Source organism: Cryptotermes secundus, unplaced genomic scaffold (assembly GCF_002891405.2).
Source record: "Cryptotermes secundus unplaced genomic scaffold, Csec_1.0 scaffold399, whole genome shotgun sequence".
Taxonomy (NCBI): domain Eukaryota; kingdom Metazoa; phylum Arthropoda; class Insecta; order Blattodea; family Kalotermitidae; genus Cryptotermes; species Cryptotermes secundus.
The window spans coordinates 1,978,731-2,005,623 of record NW_019727096.1 but is presented as its reverse complement, the minus strand read 5'-3'; the positions used below and the strand labels follow the sequence as shown (position 1 = coordinate 2,005,623).

The 26,893-nt window shown below is 40.7% G+C and overlaps 1 protein-coding gene across 1 annotated transcript in view; it reads right to left on the bottom strand.

The window, feature by feature from the left end:
* The window catches only part of LOC111864390 (discoidin domain-containing receptor 2), a 214,110-nt gene extending 198,528 nt beyond the window's left edge, over nucleotides 1-15,582 (bottom strand). The window contains exons 1-2 of the mRNA XM_023851611.1: nucleotides 15,512-15,582; nucleotides 12,725-12,956 (exon numbers count right to left, since the gene is read on the bottom strand). Of these exons, the coding sequence (XP_023707379.1) occupies nucleotides 12,725-12,956; nucleotides 15,512-15,582 (303 nt within the window). The remainder of the gene's footprint in view (nucleotides 1-12,724; nucleotides 12,957-15,511) is intronic.
* Between the last annotated feature and the right edge of the window lie 11,311 nt (nucleotides 15,583-26,893).

Sequence of the window (26,893 nt, the reverse complement as noted above, 5' to 3'; positions counted from 1 at the left end):
AGTAGTAGTAGTAGTAGTAGTAGTAGTAGTAGTAGTAGTATGAATTTCTAGGAAGTTTCTCATCCTACACAATTAACAACTGAAAATGTGATAGCTCAGTCGGATGGGCCGGGATCTACTCCCTGCAGGGAAAGATTTTCCCACAGCGTCGAGACCGGCCCTGGGGACCATCCGGTCTCTTATTCAACTTGTATCGGGATGTGGTTTTCCCGGGGTTAAAGCGGCCGGGACACGAAACTGACAGCTCACTTCCACGTAGTGCCGTATTCAAGAATGTCGAACTATACGTCACCTCTCCAGTACCCCTTCAGAGCAGGCTGTTGAATTAATTAAGCGCAGGAACAAATTGTAATAAATCAATGTCATATACGGAACTAGACTAGCAGATAATGATGGCAAGTTTATTTGTGAGTCATTTTGCACCGCTATCAGTTGCTAGACCACGTAGCTTGAAATGGCGGGATCAATTTGAAAGGCTTTAGAAGGAAACGATTGTAGCCCAACAGATCTACATTCAGGGTACATCCGCAAGAAGGAATTTAGTGAAGCCGCGGAAACCATCACTCAGGGACAGTTGACGTTCCCGGCTCGAACCGCGAATCTTCAGAGCAAAAGTAAAGAGACTCATCCCTACGCCAACCCGCTCGATTACGTTTGAAGCAATAATTAACCGAGCACTGGACCAAAGCAAGTCGTTATTGTTGGACACGTAAAAGAAAACTGTGCCCTTGTAACATATTATTTTCCACGAGAATGTGTAGGAATGACGTGACGTGACAACAGAGCGTACCTCAAGACACTGACAAGTCCTTAATACTGACGGGTGAGCCCGTCGCCTTTATATGTGAGAATGATAAATGAGTTTAGAACATGGCTGGAATGCGTAAGTGAGGTAGAAACGGATGGACTCTGGAGAAAGCTTACCACGCATCATGGATTTCTCCGCCACATATTAAAATATTTTGACTGTTTCAGAACTGAACTTACATGATAACGCTTCGAACTGCGGTGTATTCTGGGCTGTTCCTACGGCCGCTACATATAGCTATAACATACCTTTCAAGAATAAAAAGAATTTAATTTGATTCCATTACATATTGTTTTATTGCTTTAATAATAAATTCCTTTTGCGTAATTATAAAAATTCAGTTATATATTATAAAGAAAGCACGAGAAAAAGATGGGAATAAAACAAAAACATACACGCAAACAAAAGAGAAATAAAGGAAATAAATAATTTATAAAATAATAAATATTCAATATCTGCAATCACGGCAACCATTATGCGGCGAGAATGATTATATATGTATTTCTTTTGAATATAAACAATATGTCAATAATACTAACAATAAAATAATAACGGGAAGAAGATTAGAGCGGTCAGTACAGCGACTAGCTACGGATTGGACGATCGAGGAGTCGAAGTTCGAGTCCCGGCAGGGTCAAGAATTTTCTCTTCTCCACGTTGTCCATAACGGCTTTTGGGTCCACCCAGTCTCCTATCCAATAGATACCGGGGGCTGTTTCGCCAGGGGTAGAGCTGCAGGGGTGTGAAGCTGTGTCGAGGCCAAGAAAATCTGGATCTATATATCTGCTCCGCCATACTTCTTTGTGATGTAGCGCTTAATTAATTAAACACTGGGACAACATTACATTTATTTTCTCAATATAAAAACACCAGTTGACAATTCAACATGAATTCTGTCAGTGCTACATGTTATCGTACAACCTGTCAGAGCCGACGCTTAGCGTACAAACTGTCAGCCGTAAACTATCTGATTTATATAATGTACTTCACATACGCACATCAAAATATTATCAGTACTCACAGAATAGGCACGATACACTGGAAGGAAACCTGTTCGATCCTTCGAGATCTGCCGCGTGTTCACGCTTGGCAGTTCCTTCTTAAGGTAACACAAAATCGTTTAACGACAGTAATAAATCTCCCATTTACGAAACATATTGCGCTATATTTAAACTCTTGGCATTATCCGCGACTTTAAAGGAATGATACTGATTACTTATAGATAAACAAGTGAAGACTCGGACCAACAACTCGAAACTTCCCAAAAATACTAATTACATATCTTACATGGAACTCATAAATTATCCCTTCTTCTAAAATTGTAGAAAGTTTCGTAGAACGAAAGTAGGATACAGAACACGAAACGAGTTCCAGCAATATATGCGGCATTCTGTACAGACCGTTGAATTGTAACGTAAAGGTAAAGTCGCTGGGTTTAATTGTCACGTCATGAATACTGTGACATGTAGACTCATTGCCAAGTAGCTGTGTGAACAGGCGACAGTATAACAGCCGTTGCTAGGGAACAGCTTTGTGGACACGTTTTTACCCGGCAACGAGAGAACAGGCAGCAATGGAAGAGGCATTTTCTGTGAGGTCCTTGCCGGGGCTATATAACGAGGCCAACTTGGAGACTTGGCGGGATATTCGCTAATCCGTGTGGAGGCGAGATCGAATACCTCCATCATGACCCTGCGAATCGTAGGTGACGAAAAGGGAAGTCTGAAATCTGAGACAGTAAAATATGGTCGAGACTTCCAAGGGACTCGGACCCGCGAAAGACTATATTGGCAAGGGACAGCAGCATGTACAAATGAGACCCGTCCTCTCGTCTGAGAGGGAGCCCCACAAAAGAAAAAAGACCGTAACTGTCAAACAGTAATAAATGTCTGGTCATGAGCCCCATATGGGGCTCGAATCCAAGACATACTGACTGACCGACCTTCAGTCGTAATGTGACTTTGACTTTGACCTTGGATATTAGCCAGACGGTAACGAAGGGAGCGTGGAAGATGAAGATCTCCATCGTTATGATCCGTTACCAGGCAACGACTATTGAAGATTGTAATAGACTGAGGACACTAGTCTGATGTATGTCAGTGATCTGTAAAGTGTAGTTTCGAATTTAGGATGCATATTGTCAATAAATTCATTCACCAATACATACCCCGCCCATAGTCACACCCCTAAATCGTGACAGTATTTTAGATACAGAAACCACCGTGAGATGGCCGAACAAGAGAGACCCAGTCAGTAAACATACGTGCCAGCTTGTGCCAATTTAGCCAGTCCCTTGCAGGTATATAATTTCACCCATGAAGCATTACGTCAATGTCTGCACTCAAAGTTCTCCGTACAACGCAACAGACGTTCAGTCGTGAAGGAATTTTACTTCCTCTGAGAGTTGAAATGCATCAAGCTTCCCTGCAGCCCTGGAGACATCAGTTACGCAGTCATATGCCCTCCCTTATGAACATACACCCTCCTTGTCTTAATTAAAAGACAGTTTTCTCTTCTCCCTGCCCGACCCCACCCCGAGCCCGCGGTTCTTAAACCCCATCTCAAAGTCCTCTCAGTGCTACATGTGTTGAAACTTTAACCCAGGAGAAATTCAGGAAATTAATTACTGAGTTTCAGCCATCCATTTATATAAAAATTATGAGGGGGGAGAAAAGGTTAACTGAGAAGTGTACTGAGTCTGCTGGGAAAAGAAACATATCTGGAATATAAAAAGCGGAAGCATGATGGGTTACTATACACGGAAATGTCACGTGTACAAGTATGCTACTTGATTCTTAAATATGTATTATACGTTGTTACAAATTTTATAAACTTACAGTTCTGGGGAAGGGGCATACGGTAACGTAGCTTGCTGAGGCACTATGCTATGAGTCGAAAGGTCGCGGGTTCGATTCCTGATGAAGTCACTGGAATTTTCAATTGGCTTAATCCTTCCAGCTGCAATGTGGCCATGTGGTCGATTTAGCCTCTAACAGAAATGACTACCAGGAGTCTTCATGGGGGTAAAGGGGGCCGGCCCATAAAGCTGACAACCTTACCGCCATCTACGAGCCGATTGTCTAGAAAATGTGGGAGCCTCGACGTCTCTGAACCCTATGGGTCTTCACAGCCTGTTACAGAGATAAATTTACCTTTTTAATATTCGTGAAATATTTTGACTAAATTTTGTAAGCTTATCATGAAAACGACAGTCGAAAAACTATAAAATCTATAGCTTTAATTTTTTCTTTGGTATACTAAATTTCTTTTGTCAGCAGGACATACGAAATTACACATCACGTAATTTGAAATAATGACGTTACTTAAATGATAATAAACATCTATTCACCAACGGAACATATTTTCCTCTCATTATAGCCAGATAATACTGTAAACAGAGGTAGAAAAAAGTACATAAAGCAAAGACATTTGCTATACTAAACTTTTTCGTGTTTTATGGCGTATCACTGTTTATAGGATATGGATAATGGAAATTAATTTCATACGGCATATCATTGTGTTCCGCTTCGCCAGATTATGAGCCGTAATATATTTTTTAAATATTTCAAATGTTTAAAACAGGAATCGTTTTACCTTTCTTTCTAACATTACCGTAGGTTAGTAATATTATTTTTAATATTTCATTTTTGCTCATTTCATATTACGAAGTTACAGAGGCCTAAAACATATCAGAAACAATAGGCAGAGAGACATTTATATATATAATTCCTATATACTGACGACTGAAGCCTCAGCACGAAATTACGTCACATTCTGTTGTTCACTTAACGACGTTTTATTTACTGCAGATATTACAGGATTTTGGATTTGAAGTTCTCAACAGCCGTCACTATGAAGATTACTGCTTCTGGAATGCGATGCCATGTTGTTGGGTGGCCTTTTACCCATATTTCGGAGGACTGTAATGTCTCCATCTCCGGAGATGGAGCTCTCTCTACCCGCTTTGTGCTGGGTACTTCCCTGGATTACTCTTCAACCCTGAGCATGGAGGCAGCATGTTCCTCCAGAATGTCAATAAACTTCTACAAGACTACATGGTGTCACATCTCAAAAGACAGTATTTTCTATGTTGATCACCGTGAGAAACTCAAATCCACTATAAAGTTCAATAGTGAACAATCCGATCAAACCGATCCACAATCCAAATCTGTTAACAGGAGTGACCTAACTGAATCTCTTAGCTGTATGAGGCACTACTGTACAAACCGGAAGGTCGCGGATTCGATTTCCGATGGTGTCATTGGATTTTTCTATTGACCTAATCCTACCAGCCGCACTAAGACCATGCAGTCGAGTCAGTCCTCGAACATAAATGAGTAGCAGGAGTCTTCCTGGGGAGTAAAGCGCGGCCGGCGCATAAGGCTGACAACCTCACCACCATCTCTGAGCCGATTATCTAGAAAATGCGGAAGCTTCGACTTGTCACAACAATATTGGTTTCCATGGTATGTTACAGGGATAGTTTTACCTCTATTCACTAAAATGTTGCGTACTGTGCTTAATACAGTATAACCTGAATAACTGAGATTAAGCAAATCATTTTCGTGTTCGGATTATCGCATCATTGGGATTATTGTATTTAAAGTAACAAATTAGAATTTGTTTAGTAAAGTTGTTTTTCAAGAGTTGTAGAGGTACATTTTATATATAAACAACGACCGGAGACCCCGGACGTTTAACTGCGCGCCGAGCTCGTAGCAAGAGGTGTCCAAATTACATCTCTCATCACGCAGACAGGCAGGTTCATTAACACATAGTGTCATTAATATAAATACTATGTTACTGAGCACTACCAACCGTTCTATTTTATCTGAAACACCGCCCTGCTTATATTTGAAACATGACCTCTTGTTTTGAAAAATAAAAAGGGCGGTGTTTTTAGATAAAGACAAGACGATGGATAATGTCCAGAAATATAGTATTTGTGCTAATGTACCGTCGTCACAAATTTTAGATCTTATTTAAATAATGTCATGTTTCATGAGAATTCATTTTCACTGAAAGGAAGTAAAAAATTCAATTATATTTTTAATTTTTTAAGGTTCCGATTTATTTTTTGTGGTCCTGTGACTTATTTGGAAATAACGTGAATTCAGATTACTGAAGTTCCACTATATAAATAAACAGCAGTATTGTATGGCTCTACTGTTTATTTAACTAACGTATCATTGGTTAAATAACGAAATGTGAGATAGAACATAAGTGAAGGAGATGCAGCTTGTTACTGTCTGTGAAAATGTCCCGTACAAATACCACAAGCGTCAAACTCATCACAACGCATTAGAGTTTATTTCAACAACGACCCACTGTTTTGTTGCCTTTCATGTTTGTAGAGTATATTGAAATTCCACATAAATACGAGCTGACATTTAGAAATGTTATCGAATGAACTGATACTCGACATGGCTTCGATCTATCGATATACATAAATATCTTATTTATTTCCTACTTTAAAATGAAAATGGTGAACCGAACGGGCTCAAAGCTGAACAAAAAGAAATTATGTATTATTATCGTCTGATTATATCAGCTAAATTGCACGAAGAGATGCCATTGGATTTTACAGGATGCAATTAATAAATACGTGGATTAAAGAAGAGCATTCGTAGGCAATGTTATGGTAGATATTTTGAAATGAGATTTATTCGTTAATCTGCGGTTTATTTAACGATACTATCACTGTCTCAAGTTACATGCTGTTAAACATCTTGTAGATATTGAATAATGAGTTGGGAATGCAGCGGAAAATATAAGTTGTGACCAGTCTGTCCTTCTTTCCTTCCATCCACCCATTCATCAATCCTTCCATCCACCCTATCAACCAATCCATCTATCTATGGCTTTATAGCCCTTCTGTGTCTCGGCGGTTTTTTCAGTTTCTTAATCTATACACAGTCGGTAGAACTCCTTGGATAAGGGATCAGCCCGTCGCAAGGTCGCTACCTACACACAGAACAACACAAACACAGAATAAACGCACACAGATATCCATGTCTCGAGTGGGACTGGAACCCACGATCCCAGTGTTCGAGCGGGCCAAGAAGGTTCATACCTTAGACCGCACGTCCACTGTGATCGGCTCTAAGATAGTACGAGTATATCAGGAGTGACCTATAGGGATTGAGAAAAACCACGAAAAACACGTGGCAGTATACACAGTGCACAGAGCGAAATTTTCACCGAAGACGTTCCGAGTATCAGAAGTGTTTCCGTTCCTACACTCCGTCTTCTACAGGAATGAGGGTGCGTCATACTGAGTGACGTTCATTATGACGTCACAATTAGAAAGCTGCTACATTCGGTTATCCATACGCTGGAGAGAAATTCAGATGAACTTATATGGGAATTTTTTCCTTAAATTTGCCTGCACAAAGTTTGGTAGAGTACATGGATGTTGTGCACTTACTCGGAGAAATATAACTTAATAATAATAGAAATAACAATTATTATTATTGTTGTTATTATAAATCAGGAAAGTCTAATTCTGCTGGCGGATGTAAAGGATCTACATGAACTTCATCAGGTTCAAGTATATAAAACTGAGTGTAACTTGAGCTTAAGCAATATCGAAACTGAAACACTAAAACGACAATAGATAAAAGGTTCACAGGAATAGAAACTATAATAATTATATTACGATGGAGGTCACAAATGGGTATGAAAAATAAAACCTGGAAAAAACACTTATTTCTCGACGTATCCTCCAATATTGTTATAATTGTCCCATCGCTTTACCAGTGCGTCAAAACCCATAGCGCAGATGTTTTTTACTTTTGTCTCAGCCACTTCCGTACCTCTGTTTCATCATCTGCGACTTTCGAATGTCCATGAGCGTCTCGTTTTTTTTTTTTTTTTTTTTTTTTGCATTAAGTCATTCTGCAAACAGATATCACACAAGAGAACGCTTCTCTTCGGTAGTATACCCTCAAGCAGGTCGCCATGTTTACTACTGAAACCAGCCTCTGAACATGCTCATAAGCGTCTGCTACATATATTGTCATGAGGCTGGACTGTGCTGCTACCTAGTGATACACACACAAAACTATTACGTCTATTGCAGCTGTTTTACTTCCATTTGTGACCTATTTATTGACTCTTTTTTCGTATTAAAATACTGCGGATTGTAGCTACAGACAGGAAATAAGACCATCTGGTTCAGTTATTAAACTAAATAAAATAATTTTACAAATATCGACCAAATTAGTTAAGAAATGCAATACATTTGAAACAGAATGTGGTGCAGTTATGATTACTGATCAAACACTTAGGTCCTTCGACCGCGAGAGAACATACTGGCTTACAAGAAAACAAAATTGGAATTATTGCTGTCACACTTCGCTCATTTCTTTGTAGCCTGATAGGAGAGTTTTACCGAATGGCGCGGCCCCGGTGCGTCATTTTACTAAGTGATGTAATCGTGCCTCGGCATGTTTACGAAAATAATTTGTTAATTCACGTCACATAATAAGTTTTGTGAACATCTGTAGACAAGGGCCACGGTATCTTGATTTTATAATTAATTGAGAGTTTCACAACTTAGAAAATTAATTTGGGGGGCATTCAAGACAAGAGATTTTATACTTAATCGGGAGAGTTTCATGAGAAGCACAGAATATCAACTTGGAATTTCGCAATCATCTCAGCATTTGCTGAAAACAAAGGGTAACCAAGAAAACCTGCGCCGAAATTACATCTCGCAGGAACTTTCTGTTAAATGCTGAATTGCGGGCAGCATTCTGGCAACAAGTGAAGACTGAAGTTCACAATAACCGAATGGACTGGTGTCGTGCTGACGCTCTGAACTTCTATTCGGCTGGGATATGGGATATTTTGACTGGTTTATTGTGGTTTTCTCAGTCCCTTCATGAATGTACCGAGACAGTATCTTGATTTATGCTATGATTTCTTTCTTCCAAATAATTTCCAAATTCATATTTCATCTTTCATCCTCCACTTGACGCTATGGAGTCCAGTTGAGAGGGGGGGGGGAGAGAGAGAGAGCATAAGAGGAAAGCAGAAAGTCGAGGTTACCTGAGGCTTTGGCATGGAGTCGTCAAGGACGATGCAGGAAGCAAGTTCATCTGGAATTTTGATAAATATCCGATAGAGTGTACGGTGTCATATCCCAGAATATTGCTACATAATGACTGAAATCTTCCGCTGCTAAGTAACGGCTCGCTGTAGAGCCACCTTGTTCCTGGAAGATATAAATATGAGAATCTAGCCATTCTGATTGGGGAAAGTCTCGAATTTGAGACAGTAAAATATATCATGAGTCCCTCGGGACTCGGACTCAAGAATTACTCCGATGGCGAGAGTCAACAGCAATTGTAAACGGCAGACGCGTCCTCTCGTCAGACAGGGCGCCGCACATCAACACACCCACAAATATCTGACACTAATAAAAATCTGTTCTTGGGCCCCAGATAGGGGCTTGACACCAGGACAGACTGGCCGGCTGACCGTCGGTCATAATATAATTTTGGCTTGTTACTGTTGAGAGTTAGAAAAATGTAAGCCAGCCGCCATCCATCGAGATCGGGAGTACGGAAGCACAAGAATCTGTGTTATTGTCAACCGTTACCTAACAACGCCTCCTGAAGACGTAGAAAACTTAATGTTTGCAGTAGAATGTTAAAAGTGTACAAACTAGTAACAGCTTTTGAGTTACTTGTTGTTACGAGTTATAATTGTTCAATATATGCAATTACCGCTCCTAACCCATCTTCATGGACTCAATATTTCACACAGAGGAGGACATCATAGGATATTTCTTCTTATTCTGAAGGTATCCTTGTATAATAGATGGAATGAAATAAGATAATAGCGAAACAAAATTACTGACCAATTAATCGGTTGGTCACTTACAAAGTGGAGTATAATGGTCTAGCGGAAACCCTTATGGGTCAGATGAAGGAGAGACGGAGAGAGTGGTGAGTGAGTGTTAACTTTGTCGGAGTGAGTGAGGAGCTGTTAATGGCAGCGGCTCGACACGCGTGTGTATGTGAGTTGGATATACGCGGGAACGTCAGTTGCTCGTGTTCTGATGGTCAGTGTGCATAGCGACATTTCGCGGTCTCATGTAGGAGTCTCCCATCATCTCCCATTAGGCGCTCCCTTCGCTTCTTCCTTCTGTTCCCCGCCACAGAACACCTCCTCATATCTGTGCCATTACTCCTACTTCCTTCAACCCTTCATATGCCCGCTTCACTAATTACTGTGCGTTCACTGGGAAACTGAGCGCTGGAGAGTGCAAGATATGTACCCGAGTTCATAAATCAACGTGGAATAAAGATCTAAAAGTCTGTGACGATGGTATATTCATACAATTACTGTATTTTGTTAGTTTTATAAGGACTAGCTCTATCGATTGAGCTCAACTGAATAGGATTTGGGGGCAGATCACAGTGGCCGCGGCGTCTAAAGCAGGAAATGTTTTCACTCGCTTGAACGACAGGATATTGGGTTCGAATTCCGCTCGAAGTATGGATGTCTGTGTGCGTTTATTTTCCGTTTGTGTTGTTCTGTGTGTAGGTAGTGGCCTTGCGACAGGCTGATCCCCCGTCCAAGGAGTCCTACTACTGTGTATAGAATTAAGAAACTGTAAAAGCAGGCAAGGCATAAAACATGGCTGTAGAGCCACAGACAGACAGGCAAACAGATAGATAGATAGACAGACAGATATATAGTTATACAGATAGACAGATTTGGATAGATAGATAGATAGACAGATATAGATAGATAGATAGATAGATAGATAGATAGATAGATTTGGATAGATAGATAGAGATAGATAAATAGATAGGATAGATAGATAAGATAGATACATAGATAGATAAGATAGATAGACAGACAGACAGACAGACAGACAGATAGATAGATAGATAGATAGATAGATAGATAGATAGATAGATAGATAGATAGATAAAGTAGGTTTCTGTTTGAAGACCGAGACAAAATCCAGTCTCCGAAACGTTGTGTTTTAAACAATAACAGGATGGATAATGTCCAGAAACACACTGAGTGTGTAATATAGGATTATAATTTACTTCACATGTAATGTAAGTTCACACATAATTTGAGTAATGGTTATGCCATGAATATCATTAATTACCATCCGCATGTTTCATATCCCGTGTATACCGAGCGGGTTAGTGTATCGGAAACGGTCTAGACTCGTATTCGGGAGGAACTGGATTCGAGTCTTGGTCTAGGTTTTTGTGGGCTTTCTAAGCCCCTCCTGGTTTATTGGGGTGAGGTGAGGCTGAGTACACTCGGTACGTCAGCCACAGTATTTGGTCTATTTTACCAGCCCCGGATGACAGATGACGATGTGTGTGAAGCAATCGATGGAATGAAAATTTGCAAGGGAAACCGAAATACTCTGAGGAAATCTTTTCCAGCTCCACTTTTTCCATCACAAATCCAACATAACCAGTCCTAAGCTTGAAACCGGGCCGCCGAGGTGGGGACCCGGGATAGAACCTAGATGATGCTATGAACGTTTCATTCCAAATCCTTCTAAGTTCATAATTCATCAGTTATCCTACCATTCGACGCTTCTGACAGAGTCCTTACGTCACACAAACACGAGAGATTTTGAGAAGAATAGTAACAAGGAATTAATGGATACTCATTAAATCCACTGAAACGAAATCACTGGAAAGGTACTAGCTCTTCATATAGCCAAGGAATTCTACTCCATTTATGGAGCCCGAAGTTTCACTACCGTGTTCACAAGAGCCCACCAACAGCCCTTATCCTGATCCACAAGAATTCAGATGAATATATTCTGGGTTATGATACCGTGTACTTCTCATTAAGAACTTCAAATCTCATATAAATAGTAAACGTCTTTACAGAAGCTAATCTAGAATATTACCAAGAAAATACACGGCGTCACATCCCAGAATAAACATCGAATACACTCCAAGGTCATTAGTAGAATCAATGGAATTACGTCTCAAAAGGCAGGAATCTTCACTGTCATAGCTGTGAGAACCTTCAATCTAGGATAGTAAACATCTAAGGGGAGCTTTTCCTAGATCACGATTTACAGAACTGCACAGTGTCACATCCAGAAAGAAATCAACTCTTATACGCCGTGAGAACCTCAAATCTTGCATAGTAAACCACTGTGAAGATGCTGCTTAAGTAACGATCTACCAGACTACACGGCATCTAATCTAATCTAAATGTCAGATATGAATCCCGTCTTTATTTTCATGGCTCACTTCTTTGACAAACAATTTTTATATTACAGGTCTACACTGCATGAACGAGGCCTTGACGTACCTCCTGTAAACAACCTTACGCAAGAGCTGTGTAGGTAACGTTTACGGAAGACAATTCCAGTCAATATTTTCGAATTTCACCACGGCGAATGAACACCGGACAAAATGCTAAATATATTGACACGAGCGTGAGTGACAATAGAGAGTTTTGGATCGGTAATTGGACTAATTGAACTCTTATAAATCGTAACTACAAGTAACTACAGCGTTATCGTTAATTCACACGCTCTGCAGTTCACTACAGCACACACTTAAGTCTTCTCAGTCTGCTGTATCTCCACCGGTTGTCGCCTGGTAACGGCTTTCAACGGCGGAACTTTTGGTTCCTTAATTATCTCCGTGCCTCAGCTAACAGCTTCTAACAACAACAGCTCATAAAGACTGGAATGACTCTTCACTTGATATGCTTAAAACATCTCGGTACGGACCGAGTATCTAACACCATTCCTCTTTTGCAGTGCAACAATTATCGTGGAACTGTTGCTTTCGTATCTGTTGACGGAGTCGTTACCTTACAACGGCTTTGTATATGTGCTTATTTCGCAGTCGTTGCCTAGCAAAGGATCTACATACCACAAATAATCTTAGTACGTGCACTCACCTGTTTTCCATCCCAGCGGCTGTATTGCTTCCATTCGTCCAGTCCTGGACGCCAGTATTCTATCATGTACTCTTCGGCATACTCTTGGCCCCTTCCACGGTCATAACGTCCTTGCGTCTCCACGCCAGTGAGGACATACACGTCACCCAGGTCAACCTGAAGGTATTCACGCACCCCCCGCTCCACCTGCTGCTTCGGGCACCAGGCGCCTCCAGTTTTGTCCACTCGCAACCTGCACAGTTAACACATTTACTTTGAAAGAAAAATCGTCATTATGAAAATATACAATCTTGCCTCTAATGGGCCTCCTTTGCTTTCGTCAAAAAGGTGGAGTGAGGAAATACGTGGAAATAACAAGCCGTACACTCTTCTGAGCCATGGCGACGGCTATTGGCTGTACCTTCAACAAAGTAACCAGACTGAGACTTATAGTCAAAGCCGTTAGGATCTCATTAGAGATACAGCTATATTTCCTGTCACTTATTTGAGATTCTAAATGCGTGTCGTGAGTTTCGGGCTATATTTCCTCACCGCCAGCCNAATATACTTAAACTATTTAAATAATGAACTGTATATTAAATGTAACAAGTGTTAAAATTTTAATTATATTGTGACATGTAGAACTATTACTAGGGAAATAGTCGGCAAACACGTTTCCGTGGAAGTAAATTCTTGGAAAGCAGCCTGTCGCTGTGCAATAAGCAGACGTGTCCATAGATACATGGCAAAGATGATCAACGAACGTCTTCTTGGATATGGAAATGAAAGGTTTTATGTCGGTCCGACCCAGGCCGGCCAGAACCCCATGTGATGGCGTGTTCGAATACCTTCACCGTATCCCTGCGAGTCGTAGGAGGCGACGAAAAGGGGACCCAGTGCCTGGGGATATAATCAGGCCATTCTGTTCCTGGGGGGTATAAATAAGGGGACCTGACCCTCCAGGTTGGGGGAGTCTCGAAGCTGAGATATTAAAGAACGGTCATGAGCCCCGTGAGACTCGGATCTGAGAATGAATGCGCTGGCGAGTACCAGCGGCAATTGTAAACGACAGACCCATCCTCTCGTCAGAGAGAATGTTACATAAGGCCTGATTGCAAGGGTTCAGTTGGAAAAAAAAAGTTCTGTTCCTGGACTCAAGGGGCTTGTCTCCAAGATAAACTGATTGGCAGTAAGCCGCCAGTCGTAAAGTAACTCTGTCTCTGAAATCAGGAGAAGACAGAGGGGGTTCAGATCAGAATGGAGCGAGTCCTAGAGAGTCATTTATTATGAGTTACTTTAATTGATTGTGATTATGAGTGGTTGTAAAGGAATGATCAATAAATCCAATAATCCAATTCAAACCTCGTTATTATTGAAGAAAGCAGTCTTCTGGGATTTGGCACCGTGTANATATTTTTTCTTCTACCCTGAAGATGGAGGCGATACGTTCCTCCGAAACGTCGGTTAACACCACATATACACGGTGCCAAATCCCAGAAGACTGCTTTCTTCATAGTCACCGCCGTGAAAGCCTCAAATCTTACTCGTTATTATTAGTCACGCCCATAAGACGTGACAATATTCTTCGACAACCGTTGTAAATTTTACTGGGAATTATCGTCTCTTAACGTACACTATTATTCTTATCGATACGTAAACGACATGCCAAACATCACAAGACGGAATCCAATTAAAATTTTGCAGTAGAACTTTTTCCGAAAAGAAGTAACTATTAAAACTTTTGTGAAATTCCCCTGGAAAAGTTTTGGCACGAGCAATACAGAACATAAATTCTAAAAACTTGGATGATTTCAGTAAACTGAAAATGGGGTTATATAAATGCCATGAATATGCATTGCAATTCTGTGAAACTTCTTACATTTCCCGTAAATATGACCTGTTATTTGGCTTTCCTTGAGTCCGATCAAGGTCTCATTAAAGGTAGAAAATGTCTTTGACTTTTAGTAACCTTTTTATTTTGGAATAAATTTTATGTTGTGCAATGCTAGTCATTATTTTATGAGATTTACTTGTCTCAGTGTAGGCATAAATGAAGGTTATTGGCTTGTAGAATGTCACGCTGCGTAGTCTGGTAGATATACATGAAAGTTCCGGAATAACATGCTGTCTCCTTCTTCACGGTAGAATTAGGAAGAAACAGGTCCCTCAGAAATGTTGGAATATTTCTACATGCCTCTAACACATATGTCTAGTTCTTAAGAGATTTTTCCTCCGTTTTTACGTTGAAAATTTTGTAAATATTTATCATCTCTCATATACCTGCTACACTCCCCACCAATCTTATTCTCCTTAACCTGTTCAAGGTAAGAATACAAATTTATTTATTTATTTTAGGATATTCACAATCTACTCATAATGTACTAATACAGAGTAAAAATGTTAGGGCGTTGCGTGGCTTGTAGGGAGTACCATCCACTGATGGGTTATCCTCCGTTACCTAGAATAGGTCTCCTGGCCATTGACGTTTGAGTCTTCTGTTCACTAAGAGTTGGACGGCGAGTTCTTTCATTAGCTGGCTTTCATGGTCCACAATGCGGTTTCTGTATTTGTTGGCTTGTTTGTTTATGACCTCATTTATATAAGGAACTCCAAGATCTTCGTGGAGAGTTTGATTTGATACGAACCATGGAGCGTTATGTAACGTAGTGTTTTGACTGGAATGTTTGTAGGATTTTGGTGTTGGGGTTTTTACTACAGCCCCACAGTTCTATACCATACGTCCATATCGGTGTGAGTATAGTTTTGTAAATGAGAAGTTTATTTTCCAATGATAGCTGGGATTATTACCAATTAACCAGCTCATGTTTCTCACTTTTGTTAATAGTTGTAATCTCTTGGCCCGGATATGGGTCTTCCATGTGAGCTTTTGATCAAGGTGAAGTCCAAGATATTTGACTGTAGGTTGTATAAGGATTGGTTCATTGTTTATTGTGATTTGTGGGCACGTGCCCCATTTTGTGGTGCATGTTATTCGCACTGATTTTTCGACATTCACTGTGATTTTCCAGAGTTATAGCCAATCTTGGAGGGCATTGAGATATTGCTGTATATTTTTTTCTGCCCTAATAGGGTTCTTATGAGAGGACAGAATTGCAATGTCATCTGCAAATATAGCCAATGTTATGTCGTGTGCTTGGGGTATGTCAGATGTATAGATTAGGCCAAGAACACTACCCTGTGGAACCCCCAAATTGATGGGGTGGTAGTCAGAGTTTGTATTTCCAATTTTGACTTGAAAATGGCCGTCAGTTAAGTAAGATTTTATCAACAGGTAGATTTGACAAGGCAAGATATTTTTTTAATTTGTATAGTAATCCCTGGTGCCATACTTTATCAAAGGCTTGTTGGATATCTAAGCATACAGATGCACACATTTTCTTGTCCTCCAGGGGTTCTTTTATTTTGTTAACCAATCGATGACACTGCTAAGTTGTTGAGTCGTGATGTCTGAATCCTAACTGGCATTGGGAGATGCTGTCTTTTGTTGCTCTCATTTGTTTTATTCTGTTTAACAGTAATCTTTCGAAAGTCTTGGACATCATAGGTAAAAGACTGATTGGCCGATAGGAAGAAGCTTCTGTTGGTGGTTTACCGGGCTTAGCAATCATAATTACTTGTGCGAACTTCCAATGTATGGGTCAGTAACAGAGTCTTAACATACTGCTGTATATCGTTGTAAGGAGTACTGTTGCTTTTGTGGGAAGGTGTTTAGTTATGACACCTACTAGTAGGTCGAATCCCGGAGCTTTGTGGGAATGCGTTTTAAGGAGTTCACGATGGATTTCAGCTGGAGAAAAGGGCCATGTGGGTAGGGAGAGTTGACAAGGAACGTCCAGGAATTTTAGGAATTTTGCTCGATCGATGTTATCATCTTTTGCAGGTGAGAAGATTTTTGCTAGGTGATCTGCAAAGATATTCACTTTTTCCTTGGTCGGTTCTTGCCCAGGTTCTATTCAAGATTCTAAGTGGTGATGTTGCGATGATAGGCCTTTGAAACTTCCTCGTTGCCTTCCGCAGTGAGTGATCTTCAGGAGTTAACTTTGATATATAATGTCTGAAGGTGTCGTTACGGGCTGATTGTATTGTGGTGTGCAGTTGATGGGTGAGTCCATTGAGAATTTTCTTGTCTGATGGGTTTCTCGCTTGTTGCCATCTTCTGCGAGCTATTCTTTTTTCCGCTACCCGTTTTCGAATATGTAGAGGTATGTTACGAATTTGAGATACTACATTTTGGGGGGTGGTGTCACTTGCCTAGCAGCCTCGAACACAAATAACGTATAAAATAAACTGTATTTACTGCAGCATAACACGAGAGATGAGCATTAACAAGAATATGCAGTATTCTACCTAGTCTTGTCGATTTCTATGAATGGGGCTTTTGTACCAGAGCAGAGGATTTAAGACTGGGGAACATAAATTAGAACACTCGTTAAGTGTAGTAACATTTTGCGAATTGCGAAGTGAAGTACAGAAGAAATGCCGCCACTATCATCAATTTCTTTACGAATAACTTTACGAAGTTAAAATTTATGAGCTTAAAATTGCAGCTTACTTAATGGATATTGCAACAGAAATAATTTATGGAAGAAATTTACATATCTCAACCGATGCATTATCCAGGCACAAGGTCTGAGGTGAACCACGGATAACCTCAATCAGTACAGCTGATGTCCCAACAAAATTCGAACCGAGCATCTCCGAAGCACGAGTCCAATGATTAACCGCTAGACCAGCCTTTTCGATCATATCAGATTTTAATGTAATGTAATAGTCCAGCAGGGCCCCCCCACACAAAGGCACTTGCCTTACCACGTCTTATTTAGGGAGCAAATGCCTAATTCAATATTCATAGAGGCAGCAAACATGGCTGTAGACACTACTCAACCTGATGCTTCTCTAATGCTGTTACCAGAACGTTACACATCGCTGTTATTCACTAGAGAAACGTGATTAACTTCGCAACTGGTCTTTGCACGTAGCTGAGTATACTCGTATACAAGGCAGCTCCTTAATGTATGCAGAGACTAGCCTGTTGCACAGTATCTCTGTAAGAAACAATTGAGACGTTCTTGAGAAGTTAAGGGTCACTTTGATATTCAAGACATTTATTGCAAATTTATATGGTTGCCGTGTTCTCAAAGAGTTCGTCACTCCTCCCTATTTTGAGACAGGCGAATCCAATCCATATTTTATATGATATCCCTTTAATATATTTCAATATTATAAATCCCGTTATGAGTTAGGTTTCACTTATATTTAAATATCGCTCACATTTGGGTTTTACGAATACATTTTGTCAGCATTTATCATCTTCTCCTCATTCTACATTTCACGTTTCGTCCTCTGGCTTATTTTTTTCCCCCTTGGCACTACAGCCCCAGTGGGCCTAGGCCTACCTCCATGAACTTCTCCGTTCATTTCGGTTTTTCTAGATCTTAGACATACGGTACGACATACGTCGCAAGGCTTCTACCTGTACACAAACACAGAAAAACGCACACAAACATCCATGCCCTGAGTGGGATTCGAACCCACGATCCCGGCTTCCGAGCGAGCGAAGACAGTTCACGCCTTAGACCGCTCGGCTACCGTGACCGGCGGTCCTCTGGCTTATTCCCATCAAATTAATGTCGTACTATAGATATTACCATGCTGGGATAGCTCAGTCTGTATAGCGACTGAAAAGAGTGGGGTCGGAGTTCGAGTTCCGGTGGGGGTAAGAATATTTCTTCTCCAAGTCACCCAGAGTGGTTCTGGGGCCCACCCAGCCTTTCTGTCCAATAAGTACCACGGCCTCTTTCCTTAGAGGTAAAGCGGCCGAGGCGTGAAACTAATTATTCTCCTTCAAGTAGTGCCGAGATGGATATATACATCCGCTCCCCCGTACGCCTTTAAGGAGTAGTGCTTAATTACATTAGCACAATTACAATTTTACCTTTACAATACTCTGGACTTTAGAGACAGTTCTTAAGAATCCTTGGAAGGTTGATCAGCCCTCTCGTATGTCCTCTACCTAAACAGGACAACAGAGAATAAAAACAGATAGACAGGCATGCCTTGAGTGAGATTCGAACACACGATTCCAGTATTTGAGGACCTGAAGACATTTCATGCATTAGACCGTGCGACGAGTGTGATCAGCTCTCAGCTCTCCTACACATGTTAAATGCCACTCCTTTCTTACAATCCTCTATAACTCGTGGGCTATTCTACAGTGCTATACCATACATTATTTATCGTCGAAGTTTAGGATGATTGATGAAAGATAACTGGATAATTTGGGAGCACAATGACCGCAAAATTTGTCTGAGTTCTTGGGAACATTGGAAGTTGACCAACACCCATCACTACATACATGAATGTAGTCTTGTGTTTCAGTTATTATACGATACGGACTATACCTGTTTTCTTTGTGACGCTCTTCAAAATATTCTATCCTGCCACCATCACTCCAGATAGGGTCAACGCTTTCCCGGATTATAGGTTCATCAGACTTCAAACGCTCAGTACAGACTGTTACACATACCCACGCAATACGTATTGAAACCTCCAAGCAACTGTATTCAATCGATTTTAGCTATGTACACATCTGTGAGAACTATTCATATAACTGAAACAATATCATGTTTATGTGTACATACAGCTTACCATATATACATAGTATCTCATCATTAGTCACCACAGATTAATAGACACGGATAATTGCCAACGTCATCTATCATGCGGTTCATTTAAGCACCTGAGTTTCGGCGTCGTTCCAATGCCTACCCCTACTCAACCTCATTTCACACATATTAACTGAATGCATATACTCGTATAGATAGATGAGCAGCGTCATGAAATACTTTAACTTACGTTAGTACAGCAATACGTGATTTTCGTCTCACTCTACTTACGGTGTACTATATTACAGAACTTAATAAGTAACACGTTGGTGAAACAGCTGCTTAAGGAAAAGCACATTAATATTTGTGACCGCAAAAACAGATTAATCTTTACGCCAAAGAAGGTTTAGGAAGGAGAAGAAGACATCATTTGCTAGCTCTTTTGACTTTCTCTTCTACAAATTATGAAATGATATGTTTATATTTATCTGTGGTTCTGCAGCCCTTTGCTGGACTTTGGACGCTTTTTCGGTTTCTTCATTGTTTACACAGTCGGTAGGACTCCTTGGATGGGTGATCAGTCCGTCGCAAGGCTGCTAACTGCACACAAAACAGCTCAAACAGAATAAACGGACACAGACATGCAAGCTTCACGTTGGATTCGAAACCAAGATCGGCATTTTCGAACTGACAAAGACAGTTCGTGAGGCCACTGTGGTCGGCATCAAAAGACATAATTATCTAAACACGAGTATAACCGCTGACTGTGTTACAGGTGCAATAATGCTCTGAGCTTTTTGGACATCGGTTAAACTGTGTTACATGTCTCGTGGTTTTCCTCAGTCTCTTAAGTCAAGTGACTGTGATAGTCCCTCAAATTAGCCACGGTCTCTTTCAAGAAATTTTACAATTTTTCTTCCACAACGTCATGTCCTTCGGTGCTTAATACCAGATATTGACAGGGTCGTAAACTAACCCTTTAACAAAATCCGGAAGGACGCTGGTTCGATAATAATTCGATATAATTATCTAAACACGAGTATAACCGCTGACTGTGTTACAGGTGCAATAATGCTCTGAGCTTTTTGGACATCGGTTAAACTGTGTTACATGTCTCGTGGTTTTCCTCAGTCTCTTAAGTCAAGTGACTGTGATAGTCCCTCAAATTAGCCACGGTCTCTTTCAAGAAATTTTACAATTTTTCTTCCACAACGTCATGTCCTTCGGTGCTTAATACCAGATATTGACAGGGTCGTAAACTAACCCTTTAACAAAATCCGGAAGGACGCTGGTTCGATTCCCATTGAGACCACTAGATTTTTCAATTGATCTAATCCTTCCAGTCGCATTATAGCCTGCGGTTGACTCAGCCTCTAACATAAATGAATACCAGGAATATTCATGGGGGTAAAGGGCGGCCGGCCGGCGCGTAAGGTTTATAATCTCACAGCCATATGAACTGATTTTCTCGAAAATGTGGGAGACTCGACGTCTCACTATTCTATGAGCCACAACAGCCTGTTATAAGAATATCTTTATCTTTACCTATTTACAAGTTGGGGAAAATGGGAGAACAATATTATATCTTCATTATAAAAGCAAAACGTGAAGAAGAGGTTACATTCAATTTGATCATAACAGTGTTAAATGGAGGAATACTGAGAATATTGTCACGTGATGTAGTGTGATATTAGACGGGTTTTGGATTGATGAACGGATTTACTGGGCTTCTTGATACAATTCGTGACTACACTTTACAGTTCACTATTACAAGCACACTAGTTTCCACAGTCAGGTCTTCAGTAATCGTTGCTTTTAACGGTTTCCAACTGTCGACGTTCCCTTTCCTCTGGGTTCCAAAACCGTCCCCGTACCCCAGCAAGCAGATTCTAACAGCAGCAGCTCTCAACGGCTGAATTGAGTCAATCCTCTAGCTCACTCACTAATTCCACTGACTGACTTAGAGTCAGGGTCAGAGTCAGAGTTACTTTACGACCGTCGGTTTACCGTCAAGCAGTTAGTCCTTGCCTCAAGCCCCTTGAGGATCATGACCAGTGACCCTGTTCTTTGAACTAAACCCTTGAGGTCATGGTCCTTACGTAACATCCTCTCTGACGAGAAGCTGGGTTTGTCTCTTATGAATATGCTTCGCCTTCCGTCAAGGGAACATATCGCACATATAGCAAGTTAATGAAAATTCTTCCTTGAGCACTATATAAGAGTCATTTGACAGTACATGCTTTATAAAGCAGATAATATTATGCTACAAGGTTTTCGGAGACAGGATTAAGTCTCCGAAACGTCATTAGTCATTCAATTTCTTTACAACTAATAAGTATTTTTTGGTTCTTATAGCAGCAACTAAAGATCTCTTCTGGAAGGTAACGTCAAACGGCAAGGTGAAGGTTTACCACCATTTCCTAAGAACGTGCTGTCTCCATCTTCAGAAGAGAAGGGTGCATAATTAAGCCTGAAGATGGAGGCATCACGCTCCTCCGAAAGTAGGTGATATTATAACGTAATACTCTCAAATAGTATGTGTGCCTATAGACGGGGTTTAAATAGGTAAACATATTTGTTGGCCACTTATACACTCAACACGTAACTACAAGTAATTATATAATACTATCGCTTATCCCCACATTTTACAAATCACTAGACCAAAAGTTACATCTTCTCAGTCTGCTTTCGCTAGTCAATGCCTGCTAACGAACCTTAACTATGGAAATTCTCCAGCTTCTGTGCTCACATCATTACAGTCCTGCGGATATCTCACAACTCAACAGAACTTTAGCAACTGACTACGCTCCAACGTTGTCTCTTGCTTAAAACATTTCAGCACGGACCAAGCAGAAACACCTCGTATTCAACAATACTTCGACCGTTGTATGTGTAACGTGTTTATCGAGCCGTTGCCTAGAAACTTCTGGTATATTTACTTATCCCGAAGTCGTTGCTTAGCAATGGCTCTATATGACACAATACACAAGGTCACATCTAACAAGAAGGTTGTCTTCAATCGGCAGATGATTCAGTACGTACTGTGTAATTAGACGTATACTGATTACTCTGACCTAATGAAATTTGGCATGATAATAACACTTTCGCATTTTTCTGTGTTTGTGTACAGGTAGAGGCCTTGCGACGAGCTGATCACCCGCCCAAGGAGTCCTACCGAATGTGTAAGATCTAGAAAAACCGAAGTGAACGGAGAAGTTCATGGAGGTAGGCCTAGGCCCACTGGGGCTGTAGTGCCAAGGGGGGGGGGGAAAAATAACACTTTCATTGATCGAACGAAAGGAGTGAGATTGTATGAGAGGAAGAAATAATAATAACTCAAGTCAATACAACTGGTGTTTAATTACGTGCAGACTTAACAGCACAGAGGTCAATTACAAAGTTAGCACGATTACTTATAATAATAATAATAATAATAATAACAATACTTAAACGTAATGGTTCCCTCGCCGTAGTTTAATTTAAAGTGATCTGTATCACTTTGAACGGCAGCAATAGATCCCATCGTCTTACTATCAGTGTATTTAGACCTGGCGCTCTCAGCAGAATGCGCAGTGGCTTCGGTCGGGTCCACTAACTTAGATAAAATGGCCGCGCCATAGCTCAAACGGTTAGTCGCTGGCTTCCCGCCGCGGCAGCCCGGGTTCGATCCCGTGTCTAGTCAAGTGGGATTTGTGGTGGACAAAGTGACGCTGGGGGCAGGTTTCCTCAAAGTACTTCAGTTTCCCTTGCCAATCTTCATTTCATCAATTGCTCCACAATCACCCTCACCTATCATCTGGGGCTGGTACAATAGGCCAGAAGTGGCCGCAGTACAAGGGACTTAGTCCCACCCCACTAGCAATAAAGAAAACTGAGATAAAGATTGCGGAGTGTACATGGGATAATCACGGAATTCCGTTACAGAGTGGCGTCGTCCATTCCTCTCACACTGCAGCAGCAACCACAACCTAGCTATATACATTTCCTTATGCGCAGTCCATAGGTCAGGTCTAAGAAGACAGACTATACAAAATGGAGCAACAGCAAAGCATACAAAAACAAACTTCAATTTAACGTAACCGACAGCTAATATGCACGCCACCATTAACTGGATTTATTAATTCATTCAACCCTCCTTATTAAAAAATATACATGTTCATATTTCGTATTTCTCCCCTTTCTCTTGCTTTCCTCACTTCCCTGAAACCGTCATTAGTGCCATATGTTGAATGATCCATAAAAATATCTGGTAACGAAATTTACGTCCACGGATTAGTATAATACGGTAGAAAGTGACGGTTTTTACGATTTTCATCAGGAGATAACTTCGAGAGCGGAGGGAGGGGGAGGCTTCGTTGAAAAATGGAATGGCATCTCCTGTCGTAATTTTGGCCATTTTAAAATCGCTGCACATCCAGGTGCAGGCGGTTATGACGAGATTACCGTCACGATTTTAGTATGATCGAGTCATGAAACGCAACGTGTCATACATAATACATATCATAAAATATATCATTACGTGCAGTAAAATAAAACAACTCAGGCCGTATTTAATATTCCCTGCCACTTAATTTGTTAATGAAAAGCTTCATATTAAAGTGCAGTGTATGTATTTTATACAGAGGATAAAACTACAGTCTGATCCTAATTTTAATACATCCGGGATACCTCTGTCGTTATAGCTACGGACTAGGGCTAGACGACCGGGGTTCCGTTCCCGGTAAGGGAACAGATATCTCTCTAATCCACAGCGTCCAGACCGGCTCTGGGTCCTACACAGCCTCGTATCCAATGGATATAGGGGATTCTTTCCAAGGGGTAAAACAGCCGAAGCTTAAAGCTGACCACTCACTTCCATCTAGTGCGGAAGTCAAAATGGTGGAGCTATAAGTCTTCATGCCATGGTGTTTAATTTATTACACACTGGGATAATTTTACTGTTTTACCTTCTAATATTAATTCCCACAGTAGTTTTGAAGTAAAATTCTACTAGTCGAGTCTATGGGGTTCGGACGGTGGTGTATAACACTCGGGATTACTAGGCCCATCGTCCGGTATTCCAAAGAACAACATATTTCGGGAATTGTATCTGTTTCTGTCTTCAGGTGGGGGGGTGGGAGATAACCACTTTGCTGGGTCCGTCAGAGCTAACCTCAGTCAACAAGCCCATTCATGGATGGGGTGGATGGGTGAGAATTCTGATAGTATAGTAAACACCATACATATTTTAGAGTGTAAAGCTGTTCTTTTGCAACAACCGCGAGAAGATAACGGTCGGTAAATCTGTCAACAATACAGGGGCTATCGCTAGGCAACTGCTCTGTATATGGGTTCCCATGGTAACGGTCGAGGTACTGTTGGACTATAACAATAGAAACGATATTTTCTACATGATTAGTGCGGAAATAATATTAACAGGGTCGGTCGAGTTCCGGGGATTGAGAGAATTAGAGAGTTCTGCACGGGTGGCTGTGACAATAGTACCTTAGCGTGGAAAGCTAAGAATTTCCACTGTTAGAAACAGTTGCCAGGTAACTGCTGTTTAAAAGACAGCAGGATGGGAAAAGGCTTAGCGAGTGCCGTGGTGATTTATAAAGCGTGGAGATCAGCGATAGCGCTGTAATTGCTTGTAGTTCCGAGTGGTGACAATAAATTCAATATTCAGTTCATACCACATCTATAGTCAAATCCATAAATCGTGACAAATTCGTTACGTAACAACAGTATTGTACAGATTTATACTCCATAATATTACTTTATTCGAATAGCAGATGAAGTCAAGAGGTAATAATTAAAACAAATACACAAATATACATATATATATATATATGTAAGGCATATATTAAACTGCTGNAAAGCAGTCTTCTGGGATTTGGCACCGTGTATAAGTGGTGTTAACCGACGTTTCGGAGGAACGTATCGCCTCCATCTTCAGGGTAGAAGAAAAAGTATAAGAAATCTGCAAGCGACAAGACCGTGAGAACGGTAAAAGCAGACTGCTTTTACCGTTCTCACGGTCTTGTCGCTTGCAGATTTCTTATACTTTTTCTTCTACCCTGAAGATGGAGGCGATACGTTCCTCCGAAACGTCGGTTAACACCACTTATACACGGTGCCAAATCCCAGCAGACTGCTTTTACCGTTCTCACGGTCTTGTCGCTTGCAGATTTCTTATACTTTTTCTTCTACCCTGAAGATGGAGGCGATACGTTCCTCCGAAACGTCGGTTAACACCACTTATACACGGTGCCAAATCCCAGAAGACTGCTTTCTTCATAGTCACCGCCGTGAAAGCCTCAAATCTTACATGGCGTAAATTATTAGCCGTTTCATAGAAACATGATCTTTTAAAGGGGCAGTATAGGCAAGTTTTTTGAATCCCTAAAGAACTATGGCATCCAATCCACGTCTATTTGCAGCTCCTGAATTAAAAAAAAATTATCACACGCTTCACAACTCTTCAGTAAGTTTGTCCCTCGTGCTATATGAATTGGGATAATAAAAATACATCGTTTAATAAACCTAAAATGAATCAATCAAACATCTCCCCACTCTGATGAAAAAAAAAAATTCGCAACAAATAAATTTCTCCAACCACAATTTCTTTGTAACTTTTTTTTTTCAATAAAACATACCTACCTCTGAACCAAGTGCGTCCATCAACATCGCCATTAATACGGTAATCTGTCATTAACGGTTCATCATTACTGTCGTCCTTGCCAACGACACGGCTGGTATGCCCTACAATTAGTCACAAGCAAGTGACCATTAATAATCTGCCTCCTATAGGTTATGCAATTTTCTCACATTGAAGGGGGCTTTGCTACTACGTCATCATGAGAAGAGCCTCGAACTGTACGTGAATATTAGAAGGTCGGAAATTGTAGGCTTCTGGGGACAAAATTGTTAAACAGTTTAATGAAGAATTGTGTGCGCAATGGACAAGCAGTCCATAGAGAAGGTATTACTAGAACTGAACATTAATTGCGAGACATAGTAGGTACTGTACAAGAAAGGAGGTGAAGGCTAAACTAAAAGCGCCGTGCAGCCAGAGAAGAAGAAGAAGAAATACACGAGCCCAGTTAATTTATTATCCAGTGTTTTGTTCCGACATAATTTATTAATAACCCTGTAACTATTGGAGAACTCGTATGAAATGATCGCAGTAGAGTTTATAAGAAAACACGAGAGAGTCAGTAAATAAGCCACAAATGGAAGTAAATTAGTTGTAATGTATGTAATAGGTTTTCTATATGTATCACTAAGTAGCAACGCAGTCTACGTAGCAGAAGTGCATGCGTATGTTCAGAGTTTGGTTTCAGTAGTCAAAATGGCGACAGTGCCTGAGGAGTGTACTATCTAAGATCGGCGTTATGTTGTGGGTTTTTTGTTAGCAAAAGGACTTATTCCAAAGGATATTCATAAAAATATTTTCACTTTACTGTGGGAATCATTTGTCGCGTAAAGCGATTCACGATTTGGGTGGCTAATATTTCCTTGATCGAGAAGAAAAACGGAGGTGCGGAAGTGGCTGATGTAACAGCCAAGAAAGACTTCAACGCTG